Below are 22,094 nucleotides of genomic sequence, written 5' to 3'. Positions count from 1 at the left end.
TGCTGGAGCTCTTTTTCCATCATCCACTTACCATTGCGGTCTATTGCAAACGGTATGTTTGTTGTGGTGATCTGGTAGTTGCAGATCTGGCTGTATTGAGGTGAACAGTCCTGATCAGTGGCTTCCACCTGAAGGATGTTGTCATAAATTTTGCCTTCTGTCACTGCAGCCTGGTACTGAGGCTCTCGGAACACCGGGGCAAATTCATTGACATCGTTGACTTGAATATGGACCACTGCCCTACACACAAGAGGGATCAGAAATGTAAATGGATCATCTGCATAAATGTGTCATGGATGTACAGTATGGTAAGTTTTTCTATTGGAAAAATACCATATTTTAAAACAAAACAACAAACAGGCGGTATTTTCATATTCATTCACCACTGGCTGAAAATGATTTTACTATGTTATTAAAAATATACACTAAAACAAAAAGTGTAAGGAGGAAAAAGATTTAGTTTAGGCTTATTAATGTCTGCATTTGGGTATATTGAGGCTCATACATTTAGAGGAGCCACATAGTATAAGTAAAATATGAAAAACAGTAAAACAACAACAACAGCGATAACAAAACCTCAAAATATTTAGGAGATAGCCAACAGAAAAAAAGATTACTGTTAAAATTGTTAAATAGTCGTATATCCTTGTGAAGCAAGAAAAAGAAGTATATTTTTGGGAGTTTGAGAATAATATTTCTAGCAACAAAGGCTGAAATGACTATGGATTATGGGATTATCATGAAGGCGTTGCAAGTAAATTAACGGTTATAATGAGTCATAACTACACTCTCTTATGAAAATGTGAGTCACCACAATGCAGGCAAGAAAAAGCAAATGAGTACTACATCTTCCTGTGAAAATGTGCCAAGAAAAACAAAACAGACAAACAAACAAAAACTGAACAGGGAAGTCAAACTATTTGATTAGGCACATTTTAATCATAATGTTGCAGGGATCTGACTTTTGAAATTAAAGAATATGATTTAAAAAAAATATTACTCCTCATACATTTAATCACAAGTGTTTTGCATGTAATTAAGAAAGAAAAGAAGTTCAAATCAAATGCAAAACATTTATTTTATGAATAATTAAAAGTATACATGGTCTAGAGTTTCACAGTCTGTGCATTCTAAGGATGGAAAATAGCCGAGGGCTATTATCTGGTGTGGTATGTTTATAGGCAGGGGTACTACGTGTGGCATTTGGAGTCATACTACTTTATGTGCCTGCCCAATATTATGGGCCAGTTTCCAACACGTAAAAATACAATCTTACCCTACCAACACACTTTCTTCTTCAATAGCTGAGAATCTGTCTTTTTTGTTCTGCCGCAATTAATTCACTTTAGCTTGATGAGGATATTTTATTTATTTCAAATATCAGTGCACAAATGCTGAAAGTGAATTCAGACAACCATTCACACATACAATCACACTGCCACTAATTGGGAATTGATCCCACGCTGGCCACACCGAAGTCAGACAAATTAACGTCTACGCCTTCAGTAACTAATATTTCGTTTAAATTTGTCAAAATAATGTGACTGGTATATTGATTATGTACGGACAAGCGAATTGTCACCTCATTATTAAATAAAGCATCATCTGGTTTGGTAATTTCTCAAATAAAGAATAAAGTTATCCAATCCTACCCAAATACATTGTAGTAGTATTGTAATATTAATAATAGATAACTGCACAAGCATCTATTCCATGAGATGATCTAAGACAATGTAGGTCTAGTCTGTGAATGTACATTGTGTAAAATTCACAGGCTTCTTCATTCAACATCTATAGTTTATCTATACCCCTGTAGTTTCGTAGAAACCATAATAGCCTTAATATAGTAATATAGTCTGAAACTGTGTGATTTTGTGCGTGCGTGCTAGCGCTTGGATGGCGTATCATCATAGCTGGCATTCAGCTAATTGTCAGGTGAGCCAATTAGCCTCTCTGCCAGATGGACAGATGCACAATTGTTGCCAATAATAGCTTTAAATCCCACATTTTATTTTTTTTCTACCCTCATTAACCTACATTTATACGTCACTGTCAACAAATCTGAACATTTTGGAATCCAATAACCACAAAATGGTTCAGCAATTTTAAGATTTTTCCAAAATCATAAGCGGTATGAATTTCCAGGGTTTTCTATATTAAAAAAAGAAAAAATGAAGCTTTGACATTCAAGGTAGCTCCTTCCTTCTCTCTTTCAGTACATTGACAGTGTTACTAACACAATGTTTACAATGTGCACTGTATAAAAGTTCATCAATCAATCTTTATAAGGGGGAAATCTGAGGAAAAATGTTGTCAACCAAACCTCGAGATAGATTTGTACACATCGGAAGGAAGAAGTATTCATTTGTTATTACATACAAGGTGGTGATATGAAATATTAATATATTGGCAACCGTGACAGAGACAGCTATGAAGGAGAACAAGCTCAGACAGCTGCATCCAGCCAGAAAGAGGAACAAAAAGAGGCAGAAGTAGAGCAACAGACGATTGGCAAGTGGAGCAGTAAAGAAGATAACACAGAGAAAGATTTTAACTAATGATGTGATCCTCTGCACTTTTCTAGTCATTTCTTCTTCTCTTTTGTAAATATTTTCTATGATATGACTAAAATGAAATAATTTGATAGGGAACTGACAAACTCTCCAAAAGACTGGCGTTAAAGACACAAACTTTTTCACAAAGCGGCGAGTTGAAGAAGATATGTTGCCGACTGCATTATGCATTTGGACCGCTTAATGGAGAAAGGAAATCTAAATATTCCGCTGAGTAATATTTGAAGATATGAGGCCTCGGTAAATTGCCTACTTGTACACTTGAATAAATACTTAAAGACTTCATTTAAAATGTTTTTGTGAACAATGGGTTCATATTTTATCTTTCATGAATTCTTTAACTATCATGTTCTGTCTATTTGTGTATTTATGAATAGCCTTATATGTGTTGTGACCAACTTAATGCTTTTTTTTTACTCACTTGTGAGACTTTTTGCCATCTGTGCCCCCTGGACCTGAACCACAGTCATGAGCCTGGATGATGAAGGTGTACTCCTTTTGCAGCTCGCAGTCCACCAGGCCACGGGCCCGCACTTGGCCCTCCCCAGATGTACCGTTCAGCACCACTGCCTCAAAAGGAGCCTCCAACCCATGGATGTTGAATGCGCAGATCTCCCCTGGAGATGAAAGAGTGAATCAATGTCAGCTGAAAGGTTGAATTCATTCATAGTACACTTATCACTCCTATAAATATTTAACAGTGGCAACCCTGCACTGTCCATTCTCATGTTGTGAACCCATTCTGCTACCATTTTGCCACCTGGCATTTGAGTGTGTTAATCTTCCTTCTTTTCTCTGTTTCTCAGCTAAGGAATCGAGGTAGTGATATGTGATAGCGATCATATCTTACCCCAGTGTCACCGCCTTATGTTTCTTGGGTGTACTGTAATTTAAGTTGAAGAAGATGAATTACACGCTGGTTTCCTTGCAACTCGGTCCATAAAATAATTCAGATTATGTTAGCTTTCCTAAAGCAGAACATCGAATAGCACATTAAGATATACATTAACTATACGTCATCATGGTGTGACCCTTGTTGTGTGACAAGAACACCTCTGAGATAAGAATTGTGACTAAGGACAGTTCTGGGATGAAATATGCGAATATATCACATCCATCTAAGAATTATCAACAGGTTGCTGAATTTTTAAAAATGTAATAAGATCCAAGGTGCAGTGATGATGTCAATATACAGGTAACAAAGAGCAGTCCTCAAAGGCCCCTTCATTAAGCAATTGTAATGGACAAGAGTGGTGAAAGAGGGATGGGTCAAGGTGAGTTACACTGGTTGCAAGAGGTGTACTTTCCCAATCTAGGATGGAGACAAAAACAACTGAACACAAACCTAGCGAATTTTGCCTAGTTCACATAGCATCACTTAATTTCATACCTGATGAGGGCTCTGCGGTAGATAGGGTGTTTTTAGTGTTGCCCCCCTAGCTGCCTAAGCTGAACAACAGATGTCTGCACTTGGCAAAGACAAGACAGAGAACTTGCAAACTAGAGGCTTTGTTAACAGTGTTGTCAAAATATGTTTTCCAGTCACATTAGGCTTTTAAACGGTGAATTTATGGCATAAATGTGTCTGTTTGAAGCCTGGCCATGCAAAACTAACGGATGCATATCAATGGATATGGATTTTGTGTTACTACTTATTGATCACTTTGGCAGCAATGTACTAATTTGTGTTATCACCAGCGCACACAAAAACTTTACTAATAACTCAGTTGACTTTTCAGATGAAATGTCCTCTATCCCGCTTATTCTTTGATGTGGTAATTACCTGTCTGGGTGCCATCAAGTCTACTACCCTTTGGGCATCATTATTTTCATTTAATCACATCGAAATGAATGCCCACATATATTAGTTATTGGAAATGTGTGCTCAAGTTGAGTTGATGTCATGTGGCGCTTGACACCTCCTGGGAATCTGGCACCCGTCCACACCAGAGTGTCTGAGAGGACACTGAGCTCATTATCAGCCAAGGCAGCAGTGCTTTACTGGCAACGGTGTTTGCAGAGTAGCAAGACAACGTGACAACGTATTCAGAGCCACAGAACCTCTAGGCCCCAAGTTATTATCAAACTTGACAGACCATCGATGATGAGCCGCCAGCACTGCTATATACACATGCGTAAGCTGCTTTTCTTTGCTGAAGTGTCGCTCTTGCAAATAAGTGCAGATTACACTGCAATCGCAGCAGTTATGTAGGCCTTAGAATGAGAGGAAAGGGAAGCAAGGGAAAGAAAATGAGGAAAAGAGGGAGGATTGGAAACGGACCTTGCCTCTAACCAGATCTGATCTCCCTGTATTTTGGAAGGTGACCAAGGCAAAGGCGTGGAGGCACATAAAATGTGCCAGTTTGGCAACTCCAATTCGAGTTATTATTCCTTTAATCTTCCTCCTGCTGGCATACAGCTAAACAGAAGAGAAAATCAGACTGTTCTTAGAAAATAAATTACGTACCAGATAATAGTACTATCTTTAAATCATGTTAAAATGTGCCATTTTGGTAGTCGGTCTCCATGTGTGCCCTACGACTGACTGGCAATCAGTCCAGGATTTAGACTGCTTACATCTAACTTGTCGACCAGTTTAGGGTGTACCTGTAGTCCACCTTTGCAAGAGGTCAGCCAGGCTTGGCTCCAGCATCTCACGACCCCAATTTGAAATCTGCTTTATTGCCAGTACTTTCCAGTTCTCATGAATTAACTTTTTCCATATATGAATTCAGCAAGCAGTTAACTCAGCCAAATAATGAAACCCTTTACATTTTACTCACAACAAGCGACCGTGGATCCAGAGATATGCAATCACTTGACAGAGATGTCAACACTTTGTACTGCAGTGCAGAGATAGGCTGTCAAGACGAGTAAATTCCTGAATTGTGACAAAATGGCAAATACGTACTTTCATTACGCTCTTCAAATTAGCTTACCAAAAGGAGAAGAAAATTGAGAGGCTGTCCTTCCCAAAGATATGCTAACATCTAATTAAGCTGGCATGCTGTGAGTGATAACATTATGTGTAGTGTGTTTGTGTGTAAGTGAATTTTTAATTAAAAGGACTATTTTTCTGCATTTAAAGTCCGTGTATGCAAATGTGATGGTTTACTCATGCTTGCTGACCCTGTCAATCTCCTTCCCTTCCTCTCATCACTTAATTACATTAAAGGGTCTACGCACAAATTTAATGATGCTATTTTCTCTGTGCAGATTGTAGCTTGTACGCTTGTCAATCACGTCACAGTTGAGCAGATGTCTCAAATGAGGACTAAGTTAATAGTTTAACCTTCAGTTTCATAAATTGCAGGTCAAAAACATGTGTAATGCATGATTTAAAAAAATATGTTGTTGAACCACCTGGATTAATTTTTGGTCTGACCAGGTGGAACCCATGCTGTAAACCATCGAATGTGTCATGTCCGCTATAAAAGCACTTACTCGTGGATTCAAATTGCAAGATTATTGTGCAGGTATATAAATAAAATAGCTATAAAAGTTACTGTAGTTCCGGATTCGTTTTAAAACTGCTGTGTCACCATGATAAAACAGGCAACTAACTAGAAGTCCTATATACTATATAATAATTAAGCGGTTTAATTTCTTCTTAACATGGCCCACTCTAGTTAATGTTGCATAAATTAAATCTTGTTATATTGCAGAGATATTGTTAAGTAAGGGGTCTAACTAAGCCAGGAGGGTAAGCGAGACCGATGTGTGGCAGATGCCGCAGGCTATGAAAAAACAATGTCCTCTGGTGACATTTCTACTGCTGCTACTGGCAGATTGTATCTTGAGGGAGAAAGTCGAGAGGAACAGAAAGATGGTGGAGTAGGTGAAGAGAATGTAGGGAAGTCAAGCAAGGGTTTGATAGTGAACAGCCTTAGAGAAAATATAATTTCTATCTGGGAAATGCCTTCAGGACAGACAAATAGAATAACTTCATATTTGTACCAAGGATCAAGGCATCTATAAAGGGAAACCAGAATCTGTATATGCATGAGGTGACCTGGTTTCTATCAGATGAGTTATTTGTCTCTCAAAATTCAATTATAATATAGTAACTGAAATATAGGTAAAGAATATTGATCTTTAAAAAAAAAAATAAGTGGGTGTACAGAATCGACACCACGTGATTCACAAAACCAGAAAAAGAATACTATTTTTCTAAGCTACTTGCGACGCATGACATATGTAAAGAAGTGTCTCATTCTACAAGGGTACAGGGGCAAAAAAAAGCAACTAACTACCTAATCCTAAAAGGTTGTCTTGTAGTTTTGTGTAATTAGACCAGTTTACCTGTATTATAACTTATTTTTTTCATTCATTCATTTTCCGTACCGCATATTCTCACAAGGGTTGCGGAGTTGCTGGAGCCTAACGAAGCCAAAAATGCGCACCAGATAGAGGACACCATGAATTGCTGGCCATCCTTTCACAGGGCACAAGGAGTCAGACAACCACGCATGCAAACAAACATAGCTAGGGGCAATTTAGGGTGTCCAGAAACCTAAAATGAGGTGAAACGAAGAGCATTTCTCTCAGTGAAATTTAAAATGACTCATGTGCAGCTCCATTTGTGCATATTTCATTAATGATCATCAGAAGATAAATTGGAAAAGTAACAAGGACCAGCCTAAGTGCAAGCAATTTGTCTCGGTGAAATGAAGCACAAAACATGTATTATAGTCATCTATCATTTGTCTTCTTTTCTTTCTCCTTTCACAGCTGTGCTACATACAGTACACTAAATACTGTAGATTTATAAAGTATACGTATAAATTCCCAATACTGCCAATGTTGTTACAAGTTGAAATACATTCACATGCTCTTAAAAATGATTAGACTAGGCTTCCATTTATTATATTCACCAGAAGGGGGGTTTTTGAGATGCAGAAGAACAGTTTCTCATCTCCACTGGCATGTCAGAAAGAAGATCAATGTTTTGCATTGATTAATATGTGACCATCAAGCATGGAAGCCTCTGAAATTAGTAGGAAATGTTTTTTTTTTAACACATACAAACATCCCATCAGCCAAGTTTGAATATAATGGTGCTGCACGGCGATATAAGAGTGTGGAGGAAAAGGTGTTCTGAAAGTGCCCATTTCACTCTGGGTGATCTCCCTAGCCAAGGCCCTGTGATCTGCCCATTAGATCTGCTAGTACTTCATCATACCAAGCAGGGGTCACATTAACCTTCTGCTAAGCAGACCGGTTTCTCTTTTTGTCAGGTAGAGGAGGAATGGTGCAAAGAAATGTGCCAATTTTATAATGGGAAAGTTGAAAACCCCACTCAATGATGTGAAAGTGTTGGCTGTATTCATACTACCAATGACTAATTTATACTGCTCTATTTCCTAAGCACGTTTTCACCTGCACACAAAATTAGCAAAACCTGCTCTCAAACACCCCATAAGCTTAGAGCATTCATGCTGGTTTAACCCTTTTAGGGACGGAGGTCATTATAATGAATGGCTTATTATTTCTGATCATGCAACCTAGCGGAATAATGATTAGCGTGTCGGCCTCACACATCAAGGGTCCTGGGTTTGAACCCAGCTCAGTCTACCTGTGTGGAGTTTGCATGTTCTCCCCGGGCATTTTTGTGTTTCCTCCGGGTAATCCGGTTTCGTCCCACATGGCAAAGACATGCATGTTAGGCTGGTTGGATACTCTAAATTGCCCTAAGGTATGAGTGTGAGGATGAATGGTTGTCTGACTCCTCTTATGATTTGAGCAGACGAGCACTGTGGATGACTGGTTTGAACACCTGCCCTACATTTGAGAGGTTGTGGTTAAAGAAAGGGCCCCCATCGCTGGAGTTTGTATGATTTCTGAATGCACTGTGTTCCTCCCATATTCCAAAATTTCCCCCAAATTTTCAAAATTAATGAATTTAGTGTCCATGTACTTGGGTAACTGTATACAAATGACATGATTTTTGTATGGCTACTCTTTATTCACATCAGACTACAGCATCCACATAGCATCTATTGTTATATTCAGAGCCTGGAAACCCATCTTCAGAGATAATATAATCATGAGGATGTTTAATATGGGCAAGGCTGAGCAAATGTCACTCCTGTCATTTTTAATCGTTTTCCTCTGAGGACATTATCACAGTAGCCAATTAGGATATCTTGCCCTTCAGTATCTACTCGTGCAGCGCAAACGCATGTGTGTGTCTGTTTTCACACGCTGCCTGCGCACTGAACGGTAATCCCTAGAGATCTACACGTGCAAACTCTATAACTACACACGTTGTGTCATCTGTATTCACTGTGAGCTTCTGGAGCAAAACAAAACAGTTTTGGTATATATTTTGTTCTTTAGATCTATTATTTTATGTTGACCATTAGGTGAGGAAAACAACTCTATGGTACCACAGATGATTAATGTTAATATTGAAGAATACTGCTAATTCAAATTTTGCATGTCACTATATGTCTTTAAGTACAGATTCAAAAGGAAGAAAAAGGAGGCACCAAAGATCCTGTAGGTAAAATTCAGTCTCAACTTCTCTTCTGACACAAGAGGCAGACCTTGTTATAGTTTGAAGGTTTTTAATTTCTGAAAAATCTGGATTCATTTATGTTTGCTTGCTTGCTTTGGTTTTCAATTTTTTATTAGCATTAAGATAGCTGATGTTTGTTGGAAGAACAACTATATTGTTTGAAGGAATTGTTTGCAGTTTTAATATGCAGAGGTTTTTAATGAAACAGTATAAAAATAATCATTATTTAAAAAAAAAAAAAAATGTAATAGACCAGTGAGGTCAATTACTTTTGCCACAGTCTGTCAATTTTGTGGGACCTTTGTCAAGCAAAACCTCTATTGTCAAATAATAATTAGACCTGAAATATTTTGCAGGCTGTACATTGATCACCTCTCCTCAATAGTATTTCTTAATAAACAGCTCTTTAACTGTTCCAATACAGACCTTGAGAGAATGAATGCTTTAACAGACAATCAATGGTTATACAATTAGTGTTTATCTCATTAGAAACCATTATTCTGAGCTCTTGCCATGGCACTCATTCATCAATATGAAATTAAACAGGCGCCACGTAGCATCATGAGTTCATTTATCCAGGAATCAATTCATTTGCATCTAAACAACAATAAGGCTTCAAGGTTGTATGGGAATGTCCCTGAAAAATATTCGAGAAAAGTATACAGAAATATGCATCTGGGGAGATAACAAATTACTAATTTCCACTCTCTTTGTTCCAGAATAAGCCACTTATCCCAAATCAAACAGATTTAATGATATAAACAGCACAACCCCAAAAAGTCCCATCTATGTTTGTGGCACACCTAGTGCCACATGCATTCAATTTCACAAATAAATAGATACAAATATTTTAATAAACACTTTTAAATACACTTGATTTAAACGCAATAGAGAAATAATGCTCTGCTTTGTCTGACCTATATTTTAACAAGAAATGAAAATAAAAGTGACCTACTACTCTTGAACCAAGGATTACTTGATATATATAGTATATTATATAATGATTAATGTAAGAGTAAACATAATTTAGTCAGTATTGTGACTATTGCTGTCATATCATCATTCCAGATGCTTCCAGGCCAGAGAGGCAACAGCTTACTGAGCGATTTGACACAGGCACAGAGTGACCACAACTCAATGCCTGTAAAACAGTATTGATGGTAAGAACACTCACAACATCCATCATGCCGGTGCATAGACTGCACTTATCCTTCGAGAGCTTTCCACACACGTCGAGTCATCATTTAGTGGAGGTTATCGATCAAGTTTCTGTGATTAACGCAAGAAAGGGATCAGTGGTGATGAGTCACTTACTATAGTGTTTGTTGTGTTGGCACAGGTAATAGGGTGTGTGTATGGGGATCTGAGTTTATGCGTGCAGAGGGGAAGTGATTTAGAGTCAAGTTATTGATATGTGTTCAGGAGGACACTCAGGCTAGACGAGTAATAAAGAGACAATTGTACAAGTCCCTCTACTCTGAATCACAAGTGAGTTGCTTGTCATTTGTTGCAAGCAAGTCACGAGTCTTTCCTGTTGTGGGCTAATCAAGTTAAATTAAGTCACAAAGTTAAGTTAATTCAAGTTGAGACACAAGGTTAGTCACACCGTTGTCAAACAGAGTCAAGCCAAGTCAAGTTTTTAAACCGGAGTACGGCCAAGAAACATGTTTTGGGTCAAGACAAACCAAGTCATAAGGCTGTTGCATCAAGTCACAAGTCAACATGCCATGTACAGTGAAAAATATAAAACCACAGCAAAAAAATGGTCAACCTCACATTTCCGAGATCACGGGATTCCGGGTTTGCACCCACATCTCAAAAACATGTATTGTCCATAGATTTGATTGTGAACTGTTATTATTGTTCTACACATGCCCGTGTTTGGTTGGCAATCAAACCAGGTTGTACTCTGCCTTCCGCTCATATTCACTTGGTATGCTCCAGCACCATCCCCACCCTCCCTAGTCTCTTGTCTCTTCCATCTCTTGTACCTATGTTTCCTTGTCTTCCCAGTGTCCTTTCTGATAGTTTTTTTCCCCTTTCACATAGCCTTTCTTTTAACACATATTTGAAGACCCTGACCTTGGGTCTGCAGCTCCAATGGGACCTGCTTCATGCCTTTCTTCCTGAACAACCAAGCACTCTGTCTTGATCCCAAATGGGCCGTTTACTAGTTTTTCAAGCAGCAGTTTGGCAAGTAGAGAACAATTCTTCAAAAAAAGGAATCTTGTAGTTTGTTTTTTTTGCCACTCCCAGGAAAGGGGTTATAGTTGCAGTAATTGGATATATTTAATCGCCACTCTTACACCAAATTGCAACTCTATGTAAGTTTGTACAAAAACATTAAACTAGAATACCTTAAGCCTTTTGTGTACACGTCACCTGACAGTGGATCAAATCAAACCCATGTATTTTACGCGCACAAAAAAATACTTGAACAGTTGTTCAAAAACAAAAGGTGTAAGTTATGGAATGGACAGAGAAGAAAATATTTGGACTATTATGACTATTCCGATTCAAATGAGAGGCTTTTTAGTTCGATTTACAATTTGATCAGTGCATGTCAAAGAACCTTTTTTCCCACATTTTGGAACCGAGTATCTTTACAGTGCATGTCTGTGACATCAAAATACACTGATCAGATTAAATACATGTTGTCCATCTAAAGTTTAGATCGACAACATGTATTTAATCTATTGCGATTCTAAACCTATATACAGAGGGGAAAAGGCAATATTTCCCATACTCTTCAAAGAGCTACTGTATTTGCTGCATTTCTTTGTTGCTTAGTGAAGGTAAAATGAGCAATAGAAGGAGATCCTAGCGACCTCCCCCGCTTCGAAGGACTCCATCGTTTAGCAGCCTGATTGATGACGTTACAGTTAATTAAATTTTGGCAAATTGCTCCCTTTCGAGGTTTGGCCGTTAAACTTTATACTCAAGCCACATATATCACTTTCTATACTTCTCTTGTCACCACTGCTTGTCACTTTTCTTCAGTGCTGAGCAGATGATGATAAACAAGACAGCCCTTTATTCCCCTCGCTAGCTCATTTTTACCTCTTTATCCTTCTTTTGGCTCAGCTTCTTATGCTTCCCCTTGGGTTTTTTCATATCAATGACGTATGGCATCATCAATGAAAGAGAGCAGAAAACCGAGCGTTTACTATATGTCTTACTCTGCCAAAGTGTGTAACTGTCTGTATCTAAAAAGGAAACTGGCAAGATTGGAATGGCAGGGAATAGTTAAGGGCATGGAAAGGACACTGGTGGGCAACAACAGAGGTGTAACAATTGTTTGTCATCTAAGGCTATATCCTAATATACTATACAGTCAATAGTTATTAATGTTAAGACTTTTCACAATTACGTTGAATAAGAATAAATATAAAAAGTTTTGACCAAGGGTCTATTCACTTATTGCTGATAGTAAAAAAAACTACTTATGGTATCTAACTTGCCTGGCAATAGTTTATGAGGAGAAAGCTGCCACTTATTAATCCTTAGAATTTAATTGAAATTGGACATCTGAAATGCTGCACTCGCTCATGGCTTAGTCTGCTTCTGTTTCGTGTTAATTAATGATATACAATTTCAGACTTTATTCAATGAGTTTCTATTGTTTCTGTGTTGTCATATACGTAGAGCCAGTGTACTTTTGGCATACATTTATGCTAAACTGAAGAACTAACGAAAACAGGATTTGATATTAGGACTGCATTGTTTCCTCAAGAGAAACAATGCCTTTACACTGTCACGGGGCATTATAATGATTAAGGAATCAGCAGCCTGTAACAGAGGTTTTCAATGAAAGCCTATGCTTTAATGTAGTAAAACTGAATAATGCCAAAGACAGAAAGGCAAGTGGAAAAAGTAATCCCCTGATGCATATTTATATTAGCTGTGATTGTTACATTCTAAACCACCAACAACAAGCGTATTTTATACCTTTGGGGGGGGGGATACTTTTATGTTAGCAGGAAGACAAAAGAACAAAATGAGAGAACAGAATTTATAACTAAATACACAAGCTAATGAAGGTGCTGGGAAAAAAAGCAGACAATAGAATCAATACACCCGAAGGCAGCTGTTTTACGGCACTTGTATGGTCTTGATCTCCATTTTACCTAGGGTGTATAAAAGTCTAACATAGCAACGAGTCCCTTTAAATTTGCATAACTTTAACAGAGAAAGCTTTGGCATCATGCTATTTAATGGTGATGCTTTACTATTAAACAATTTCGTCTGATGAAGGATATACATCTATTAATATTGTATATCAACTAAACAAAATGGGAGCGCTTGATTATGTGATGAAAATGGAGGGTGAATGAAATACTAAAACCATACATTGGCATGTGTACAGTTTAGAACATACTATATAGCCTCAGGACCCCAAATGTCACCATCCCACACTGAATCTCTGCTGCAGTAAGCGTCTTTATCAATCTTCTGTGTTATGTTATGCATAAATTACTTTGTCTGCTTGGTTGTGGTGTACTTGTTTTTTTGTGCAACTCTGAGTCATACTGATCCTCCAGTGAGTGGCAGGCAGATCAAATTCGACACCATTCTAATCAATGTCAATCACAGCCCAAATTTACATTGCATCTCTGTCGCATTGCTGCTCCAGCAGTAAAGAACATTTGCAAAGGCTTCAATTTTCCCAGATTACGCAAGAAAATACTTCAATCGGGCTTAAGGCAGCACAAGTGGTAGCAAAATCTTTATCTAGCTACAAAATAAAATATTTGTCATATGCTTGACCCCCTGCTACATTCCACCAAGCTGAATCCCCATCTTAAGCCATCACAACAGGTGCAAAAGAGGAAAGGAAAAGGAAGGCACAGTTATGAGGTCCTTGGACTAAGCAAGTGATGCACCCTCAACAACTTGGCACTGAACATTTCCAAACAAGGGAACTCATCCCGGACTTCCAACGGAAGTGCACCAAGGACCTAATCTAAATTCAATTAGGTACTGTCACTGCACTTTAAAATGTCATAACTGCCAGATGCATATCAATAAGTAATGTTCTCAGACTTTTACATAAGTCTTAGCACTGCAAATTTTTATCTTGCACTTTGATACTTGCACTAAAACACCACCGCTATCTAACCACTGTACTCACTTTTTTTTTACCCAACTTCATTTTTATTTTATACAAATCCTTTTATGACTAATTATCTATGTGTGCACTTTATGGTGAAGCTTTAAATGTCATTATGCTTATAATAAAGGAATCCAATTCAATTCAAATGCATTTTAATTATTTTAATTATTGTCAGAGGGAGTGGTTAGGATGTCTGCCCCACAGTTTTGAGATTGGGATTCTATCTCCGTTTGTGATGTTTGCACACTTTTCTCATGCCTGTGGAGTTTTTTTTCTCCAGTTTTCTCCCTCATCCCCAAAGCATGCATGACAGACTGGTTTAAAGCTATAAATTGCCGCTAGGTAGGAGTGTGAGCATGAATGTTTGTCAATCTCAATGTGCCCTGCTATACCAAACCAGGGTCTCCCCATCTACTGGCCACAATAGGCTGGGATAAGTTCCAGCAGCCGTGACCCGAATGAGGATAAAGCGGTTCAGAAAATGAGATGAGATGAGAGAGCTTCCAGCAGCTTCACAACAGTTTTGAGGATAAGCAGTACGGAAAATAAATAAATGAAGATTTACTTTTACTGTTATAGATATAATTTTCAAAAAGCATTACTGATTCACCTTACATAAATGTGATTCAACAGTTATTCAATATCTAGACAGACTCAAAAGCTGATTTGACAATCTAGTCTATAACTATATTTAGTAAATACAAGAAAAAAAATCAAATTTTTAGTTTTTGTGAGTTCTTTTTAAAAAAAATGTTAGCCATATTATAATCTGCGAAAGTGGTGCAGGCTTGATTTTATGGGTTCCTGCATGTAACTGAAATATTCCCTTTCTTTTACAGTTATAGCACACACACATGCACAAGCGCACAGTTCTCAATCATGCGTGTCAATCGCGCATGTGCAGATCTATGCTCACTTCTCCCAGGATGCCCCTCAATTTTATGCTCCGTTGGATGACAATAATTTAAGCTTCCCGATATGCAGTTGTACTTAATTGGACTGTCACAAGTTCCCAAGATTACAAAATTACATGGGCTATGTGAGTAGATTGGATTTAGGTGGCCGGTCTTGTACAGTAATCTTTCAAGTGTCTGACAACAGGATTTTGCAACATGACACCAACAAGACTGTACTCAACAACATTCAGATAGGCATTGTGTTTCCCCATAATTCTTCACAGCGCTACATATTTACGTTCAACCAATTGTATTTATTTTCTTTTAATAATATAAATCAGCATTACTTAATGGGAGCCTTGCTTGGCACTTGTGTTATTTATTTCTTCAATTTACCTAATCAAACAATAGTTTGCCAAACAAGTAATTTTACATCTAAGCACACTTTTGCATACATATATACATACATACACATATATATGTAAATTCATATAACACATGCATTTATTTATTATCTATTCTATTAGGTCTGCAATGTCTTTTCCTGTGTCTCAGTTTTCACCTTCTTGATACTGCAACAAAGTGAATTTCCTGAGTACGGGATGAATAAATTTTAATCTAATCTAATCTAAGAAAAGATAAGGCAAATCATTTGTTAAAACCTCCCCACTTAAACTTGAATAAAGAGATAATGGCAAACCTAGTACATTAATTTCTCTTGCTCTTGAAGAACAACTAAGATTGCCTTTCTCCGTTGATTTTATTACCCATCAAAAGAAAAAAATGTAAAAGCCCTGAAAAATCTCATTACAAAGTCTATTTGCTTCATCTGCGTGGCTCAGTAAGGAAATAGATTGTATTTCAGTACACTATTAATAATGGAGTATGTGAACAATAACAATGGGAAAGATGTTCTCTCTTTAACTCATACTTCTTTGGCCAGTAATAAGACAGCCACAATTAAATTGCCTGTATATTTTTAATATATAGAGTACATTAGCTGTGCTGTATTCACAGTAATTGCAAATGCGATAACGCTCATCACTGTTTTAGAATAAATCCTAAGTCCAAGGTTGTTGTCCATGAATAATTTTGATAATCATTCAATTACGTAACTCCAAATTGTTAAATCAACATGTTCACAGACATAAAAGTGTTTTATGTGTAAAGCTGAAGCCTCACATACTAATACCAGCACATAATAACCCCTTTTGTTGGAACCATAAAGGTTACCTTATATTTTTTGTTTTATTGTCACTCTATCTAGATGTGTCATAAATTGGTCAGCTAGCTGACCTTTAATATTTCTTTCATCATTTGCCTCTTTTCTACCTGACAGTTTCTACCTAATATTTATTTTGCAGGGAGCCTCCTTAGGGCATCATACAGTTCTGTCCAACTGTGTACTGGACCACACACACAAACACACACACACACACGCACACCCATACAAACATACACACACGCACAAACACATGCACGCACACACACACGCACACACACACACACACACATACACGGAAATATACTTGTGGTTACACATCAATGGCGCCCAGCTTGAGAGCCTTGACTGGGTTCCAAACATATGAAAGGGTTGCATTTGCAGTCTGGCAGGAACTAACACCTACCCACAAGAGCTGGCACCTCTTGGACAAGCTGGAAGCATCACAAAGTGGCTATACTTTAATCTAGTCATATCATCTCTTCTTCTCCTTGTGTTTCCCGTTTCCCACCAAGACTGATTTCCGTGACAAAGTAAATTTGGTATGAAGTATATTCACAGGGCTCCGTATCAAACATATTTCCCAATTGCCTGGGGCAAGGGAGGAGACTTCACAGCTAGTTGGACGAGCACACAAGAGAGGATCGTAAGATTTCATGGCCTCTCAGTGTCAATTAAAGATGAGCTCTCATATCAGGGAGCCCATCATTATTATGGTCATTAAATTAAAGCATTTTTAGGCGGCGTAGGATTAAAATGTCAAAGATGAACGTGCTCTATTTGTCCATCAATAGATATGATTCTAAAGTTTGGGAACATTAAGAAATGGCTTGGCTTGGGACCTAGTAATTTGGTAAAACAAGGGGGAAACATTATGGAATGTTACATTATCTGCATAAACCAATAAACTCTGCTATTGGCAAAAGAATATTCCGCAAAGTTTTTTAAAGGGCTGATGGTTCAATCAGTCAGTAGTATATAATGTTGGAATGTTTCTCTCTATAAAATGTAATTACTAAAATGAAAATGTGTTATCTGTTAAAATTCATTATAAGATTGAGGCCTGGCGACTCAGCGTAATTCGTTTCTCTCAAAAAATGTTTACATTGTGTTTAAAAGGGTTTTCAAGCATTAATGGGCTGAACTCAAGTTTGCAATAGACAGGATAGTTTTGTTTTTTTTGCATTCTTGACCGATGAAAGTTAACTTTGAGCAACTGGTGATTAAATATAAATGTCAATGGCTGTCTATTTGTACCCAATGATTGGCTGCCGACCAGTTCACAGTGTACTCAGCTCTCGCCCATAATCAACCAGAATAAATCAGATATTATGCATTCACTATACAAATACAAAACCAATGTACAATTTCAATGCACTATTCATAGATATTACATTACTTTCATTGCATTCTACGTATATAAGAACTCTCAGCCACCCTGATAATTAATAGATGTATTTAATGAATTCCTACCTGCGTAAGGGATGGGTGCATCCTTGTCAAGGGCCACCAGCGGAGGATCAAGCAGAACAACATCAGTGTTTTCGGTGATTACCCCATGATATGACGTCTCAATCCATGGCTTGTGTTTATTCACTGTGGGAGACAACGAATGAAGAATGAGTAATTCAGAGTGTAACAGAAATGGCAAGACACATTTGGGAAAGGAGTAAGCACCAATTTTGAAAGTTGAGCAAAATCGACATGCCCCAGAAAACATTCATATATTTTGATTTTCTTCCAGTTTCTTTTTTTCTAACTGCAAGACTTCTAATTTTACTTATCCCCATTCCAGTTATTTTTCCATGCATTCTTGGCAGTCCAGGTATGATTGAAGGCAATGTTAAAAAAAAAAATTCCATGCTAAGGGTATTACTTGAGACCTAAAAGGCCCTATAGTAGCATTGAACTGCAATGCATGTTGAAAAAACAACATAAATATAATGATTAAACAAAGCAATAAACCAAAAAGGTAATTTATAATGTATGTACTGTTGTAGTACAAGTAATGAAATAAGAGTTCTGTAAATTAACATCATTGTACAAAAGGTCATTTTATTTTCTAGACGCCTGAAAGAAAACATTGTGAAATAATTGTTCAATGCTATAATTTAAATTCAGAACTAGGCTCTTCTGTCCTTCAACACAAAAATATGAAGTTTGTCTTTTTGTATTTTTTTAATTAAAGCAATCATTAGGTACAATTAAAAATGTATACACTTTAGTATATAGTTTTATGATAGGATGAATATGCATGAGTTTGCTACAAAAAAGTAAGTGGTAAAATGATACTAATATTTGTTTTCATTCGAAAGGCCAAGCCTTGTAATTTAGGAATTAATTAAATTTCTGCTTCATTGCAACAATGTTTTGGGGAATTGTTACGCATTGTTTCTCCAAAACTCCCAGGAAGACAAAGCGGTTATGAGGCAGCCTTGGGGATCATTTTGTGCAAACAAGATATGTGGATTGGATCACAATGCGTGACAACTAATGTGACGCCTGGGGCTTTGAGGACTTTAATGTTCAGTCAAATGTTGAAGCCCTAATGAATTTTTATGAATTCCTGACCTAACAACTTGTGGGTTGGCTGGCCAGGCTGCCTGAAGATGACCTGAACATTTTGGCGATTGGGAATACATTTTTAGCTACTCATGTCATGTCATTCACCGAATGAACTAGGAATATAGCAGTCTGAGCCATTTGCAGAATAGCAAACAGGCAAGGGAGCAGGTAGGAGACTCCAAATATATTTATAATTTTATGAACAAACCTCTATTACACAAAAGAGCCACAAAAGAGCCAACAAAGGTGGGGTATTAAAAATCCATCAGAAAATCACAGTATTGCCCAGGATAGTTGTTGTGATGCATTGAAAGCTCCAATCCAGCCATGGACCACAATAAAAATGGCAGAATCGAAAGATAACAATTTACTAACTTCTTTAATGATATTAAAATAATAACTTCTTTCTACTGGCATTTATATGATATCCACATCATTCATGTTTAGCTCAGACCAGAAAAGTAGTAACAGTTTAATGATGACTCAAGCACAGATGTATATTTGACCTGTATCTCTGACGTGTTGTCCTCCCCCTCCTGCCTCATAAATAATCATTTGTTTAGATGGCCTATTTTCTGCTGTGTCTCAATTGGATATCATCCTCATTCCTTCACAGTAATAAAATAAAATATATCATCTATCTGCGCATAATGGGATTATTGGATTGATATCACAGCACATATAGAAAGAAGCCTTGGACTTGACAGTCACGGTCCAGTATTGGTGCAGTATAATTCAGTCCTCCACAGCCTATGCTTTGGCTTTACAAAATGAAAACAACAATCAATCAACTTCAAGGTTCCCAGGGGAATTATTGCACCTTCTTGCCAAGACGGAATCTTGAGTTGAATCTTTCCATTTCTAGTTTCACATATTGATCTCTCAGTGCATGAGGGAGTCGTCTGACCTCAACTTTCAACCATTACCCAGTGAGATGTTATCAAACACCCTTAACAATTGGTAGATTTGAAGACAGCATTGATCCTAACAATTGGATTCGTGTGACAGCAACTATCTAGCAATGATAAAAAAAAAGGTTACTACTGTTGGAAAAGGTATGGGGAATATGTCCAACAGAAAGCTAAAAACAATAACAATAACTTTTGCAGTAGTTCTCAAAGCTAAAAGCCAAGCATTTCTTTGCAAATGGCCCACCCCAACAGGAATATTTGTCTTTTAGACATTTGGATTGAACCCGCCACTGCTCATCTACAGTGCAGCCTTGAAGCTCCACAGGGCTCAAATAGGATATATGCTGATAGATTTTAGCCAAGAAAAATGCACCTCTGCTATAGTCCAAGTCATTCGGATCTTTAAAAGCAAACAATATCAAATGGTACTTAAAATTGACCAGTAACTGGCATGCAGGTAACACATTACTGTAAGTGCATAAAGGGCATTTGATGAAAGGACATTGGTAGTCACAACATTTGCATTTTCATCTGCTGATAAGTAAAGGACTGTTATCAAACAACATTTGTTGTTTTCATTTAAAAACTGAAGTAAAGACTGACCTTCCAAAGAGGAAAAAAGCAAAAGGAAAACCATAGGAATAATCAATGATTATTCACTCTCTTTGTCCCTCACAAACACACACATGCATACATATGGACATTTAGAGGACCAAGGCCAAAATTCATTCATGGTGCAGTCACTTTTGTGTATTGCAAATATTTTGTATGTCTTTCATCAAATAAAAAGGGTGATTTAAAAAGTAAAACAAAATATATACATATATATAAATTCCCTGGGCTAGAAAAACTTCTTAAAATCTTGATTGAACATTACCCCCCTCCTGCTGTTTCTATGAATATGGCTGCAATTTTTAGTAGTTTTAATCAAAGCCATTTTCCTTTAATTTTCTCTTCTTCACTCTGCTGGGATAATTCATTTTAATTTTCCTTGCAGAATAGCATGAAGGTTTTCTGAATCAAGATGGATGATGGACTAGCAACAGGGGGGTCCCATGAGTAAGAAAGAGGTACCTCTAAAACCAGTGTTGAAAGATGATTCCTAAACTCAAAGTATATTTAGCCTTAAACGACAATGACTGAAACTTTTGGGGGTGCCTTGACACGTAAAACCCTAAGCAGTTGCTTGAATTTATCTAAAGCTAAATCCACTATCCACGCATTATGCACATAAAGACAATAAATTATGTGGTAAGACTTTAAATGCACCCATCATGAACATCAATTAATGCTTATGAAAATTTCCCAACGCAGACATTTGGAACAGTGTCTATTTTATGACCTTTAATGACCAGTCATAAGCATTAATTAATATTAATGACAGAAATGCTGTCATGATAAAGGGAGTGCTTTGACACTGTCACAAGAAGCATTCAAATAAAGAATCAAGCATTTCGGTTTTAACAATGACAATTCAGTGTTTGTAGTTATTGTACAAAGTACATGGCCTAAAATACTTAATCAATTATGTAGCGAACTAACAAAATAAAAGTGATTCATACACAAGCTTTACCTATAATTCTTTTCACAAATAAGGTAGATTTGAAGACCACTGACTGTGATTGCCCACTAATTCAGGGTATCCCCGGCCTTATGGCTGCAGTTAGTTAGGACTATGCCAGACTCTTATGAGGATAAACGGTTCAGAAAATGAATGAATAAAGGCCACTAAATCATTATTGTTGCTCCATTAAATTCACCCAAACAGTTATTAAACCAATACATGCTAATATAATAAGGATTTGCAATATACAAAAGGCAAATGTTGGAGGTCAGCCGCCTTTTGCTGACAGTCAGCAGAAGTATTTCCCTTTACCATTTCTTAACCAATTACAGTGTGAGTCACAAATTTGACTGGAGGCTCTAAGCATGGCAGAGGTGCTATGGCGACTGATTAATCTTTGACCCGGACCACAATATGTCACCACAACGGTGCCGCTGGGTATCATCCTTAGAGATTTGTGAAGCAATCTGAACATGTGCAAGGGGACAAAGAAGGAAAAGAAACAGTTGTAATTAAAAAAGAAAATCGGTCGGAAATGAAATGCAGATTGAAAAGGTCAACAAATGTGGTTTGATGAATACATCAACAAATGCACAATGAAACGTATACACAGTAGACGCAGTCAGCCACAACACAGCAACACACGTAATTAAAGGGACAAAAAGCTGGTAGCCCTTAGCTGTCAATCAATAGACCACACCAAGTTATTACACAAGGATTTTAAAACCCC

The 22,094-nt window shown here is 37.3% G+C and overlaps 1 protein-coding gene across 3 annotated transcripts in view; it reads right to left on the bottom strand.

The window, feature by feature from the left end:
* The window catches only part of LOC144200886 (calsyntenin-2-like), a 105,545-nt gene that overhangs the window by 32,898 nt on the left and 50,553 nt on the right, over positions 1–22,094 (bottom strand). For all 3 annotated transcript variants that reach the window (XM_077723259.1, XM_077723261.1, XM_077723260.1), the window contains 3 exons: positions 17,798–17,920; positions 2,995–3,190; positions 32–240 (listed from right to left, as the gene is read on the bottom strand). In XM_077723259.1, coding sequence (XP_077579385.1) covers positions 32–240; positions 2,995–3,190; positions 17,798–17,920 — 528 coding nt within the window. The remainder of the gene's footprint in view (positions 1–31; positions 241–2,994; positions 3,191–17,797; positions 17,921–22,094) is intronic.

The sequence above is a fragment of the Stigmatopora nigra genome, chromosome 8 (assembly GCF_051989575.1).
Source record: "Stigmatopora nigra isolate UIUO_SnigA chromosome 8, RoL_Snig_1.1, whole genome shotgun sequence".
NCBI classification, from domain to species: Eukaryota; Metazoa; Chordata; class Actinopteri; order Syngnathiformes; family Syngnathidae; genus Stigmatopora; species Stigmatopora nigra.
The sequence above is the reverse complement of the archived record's forward strand: the minus strand, read 5'-3'. Positions and strand labels throughout refer to the sequence as shown.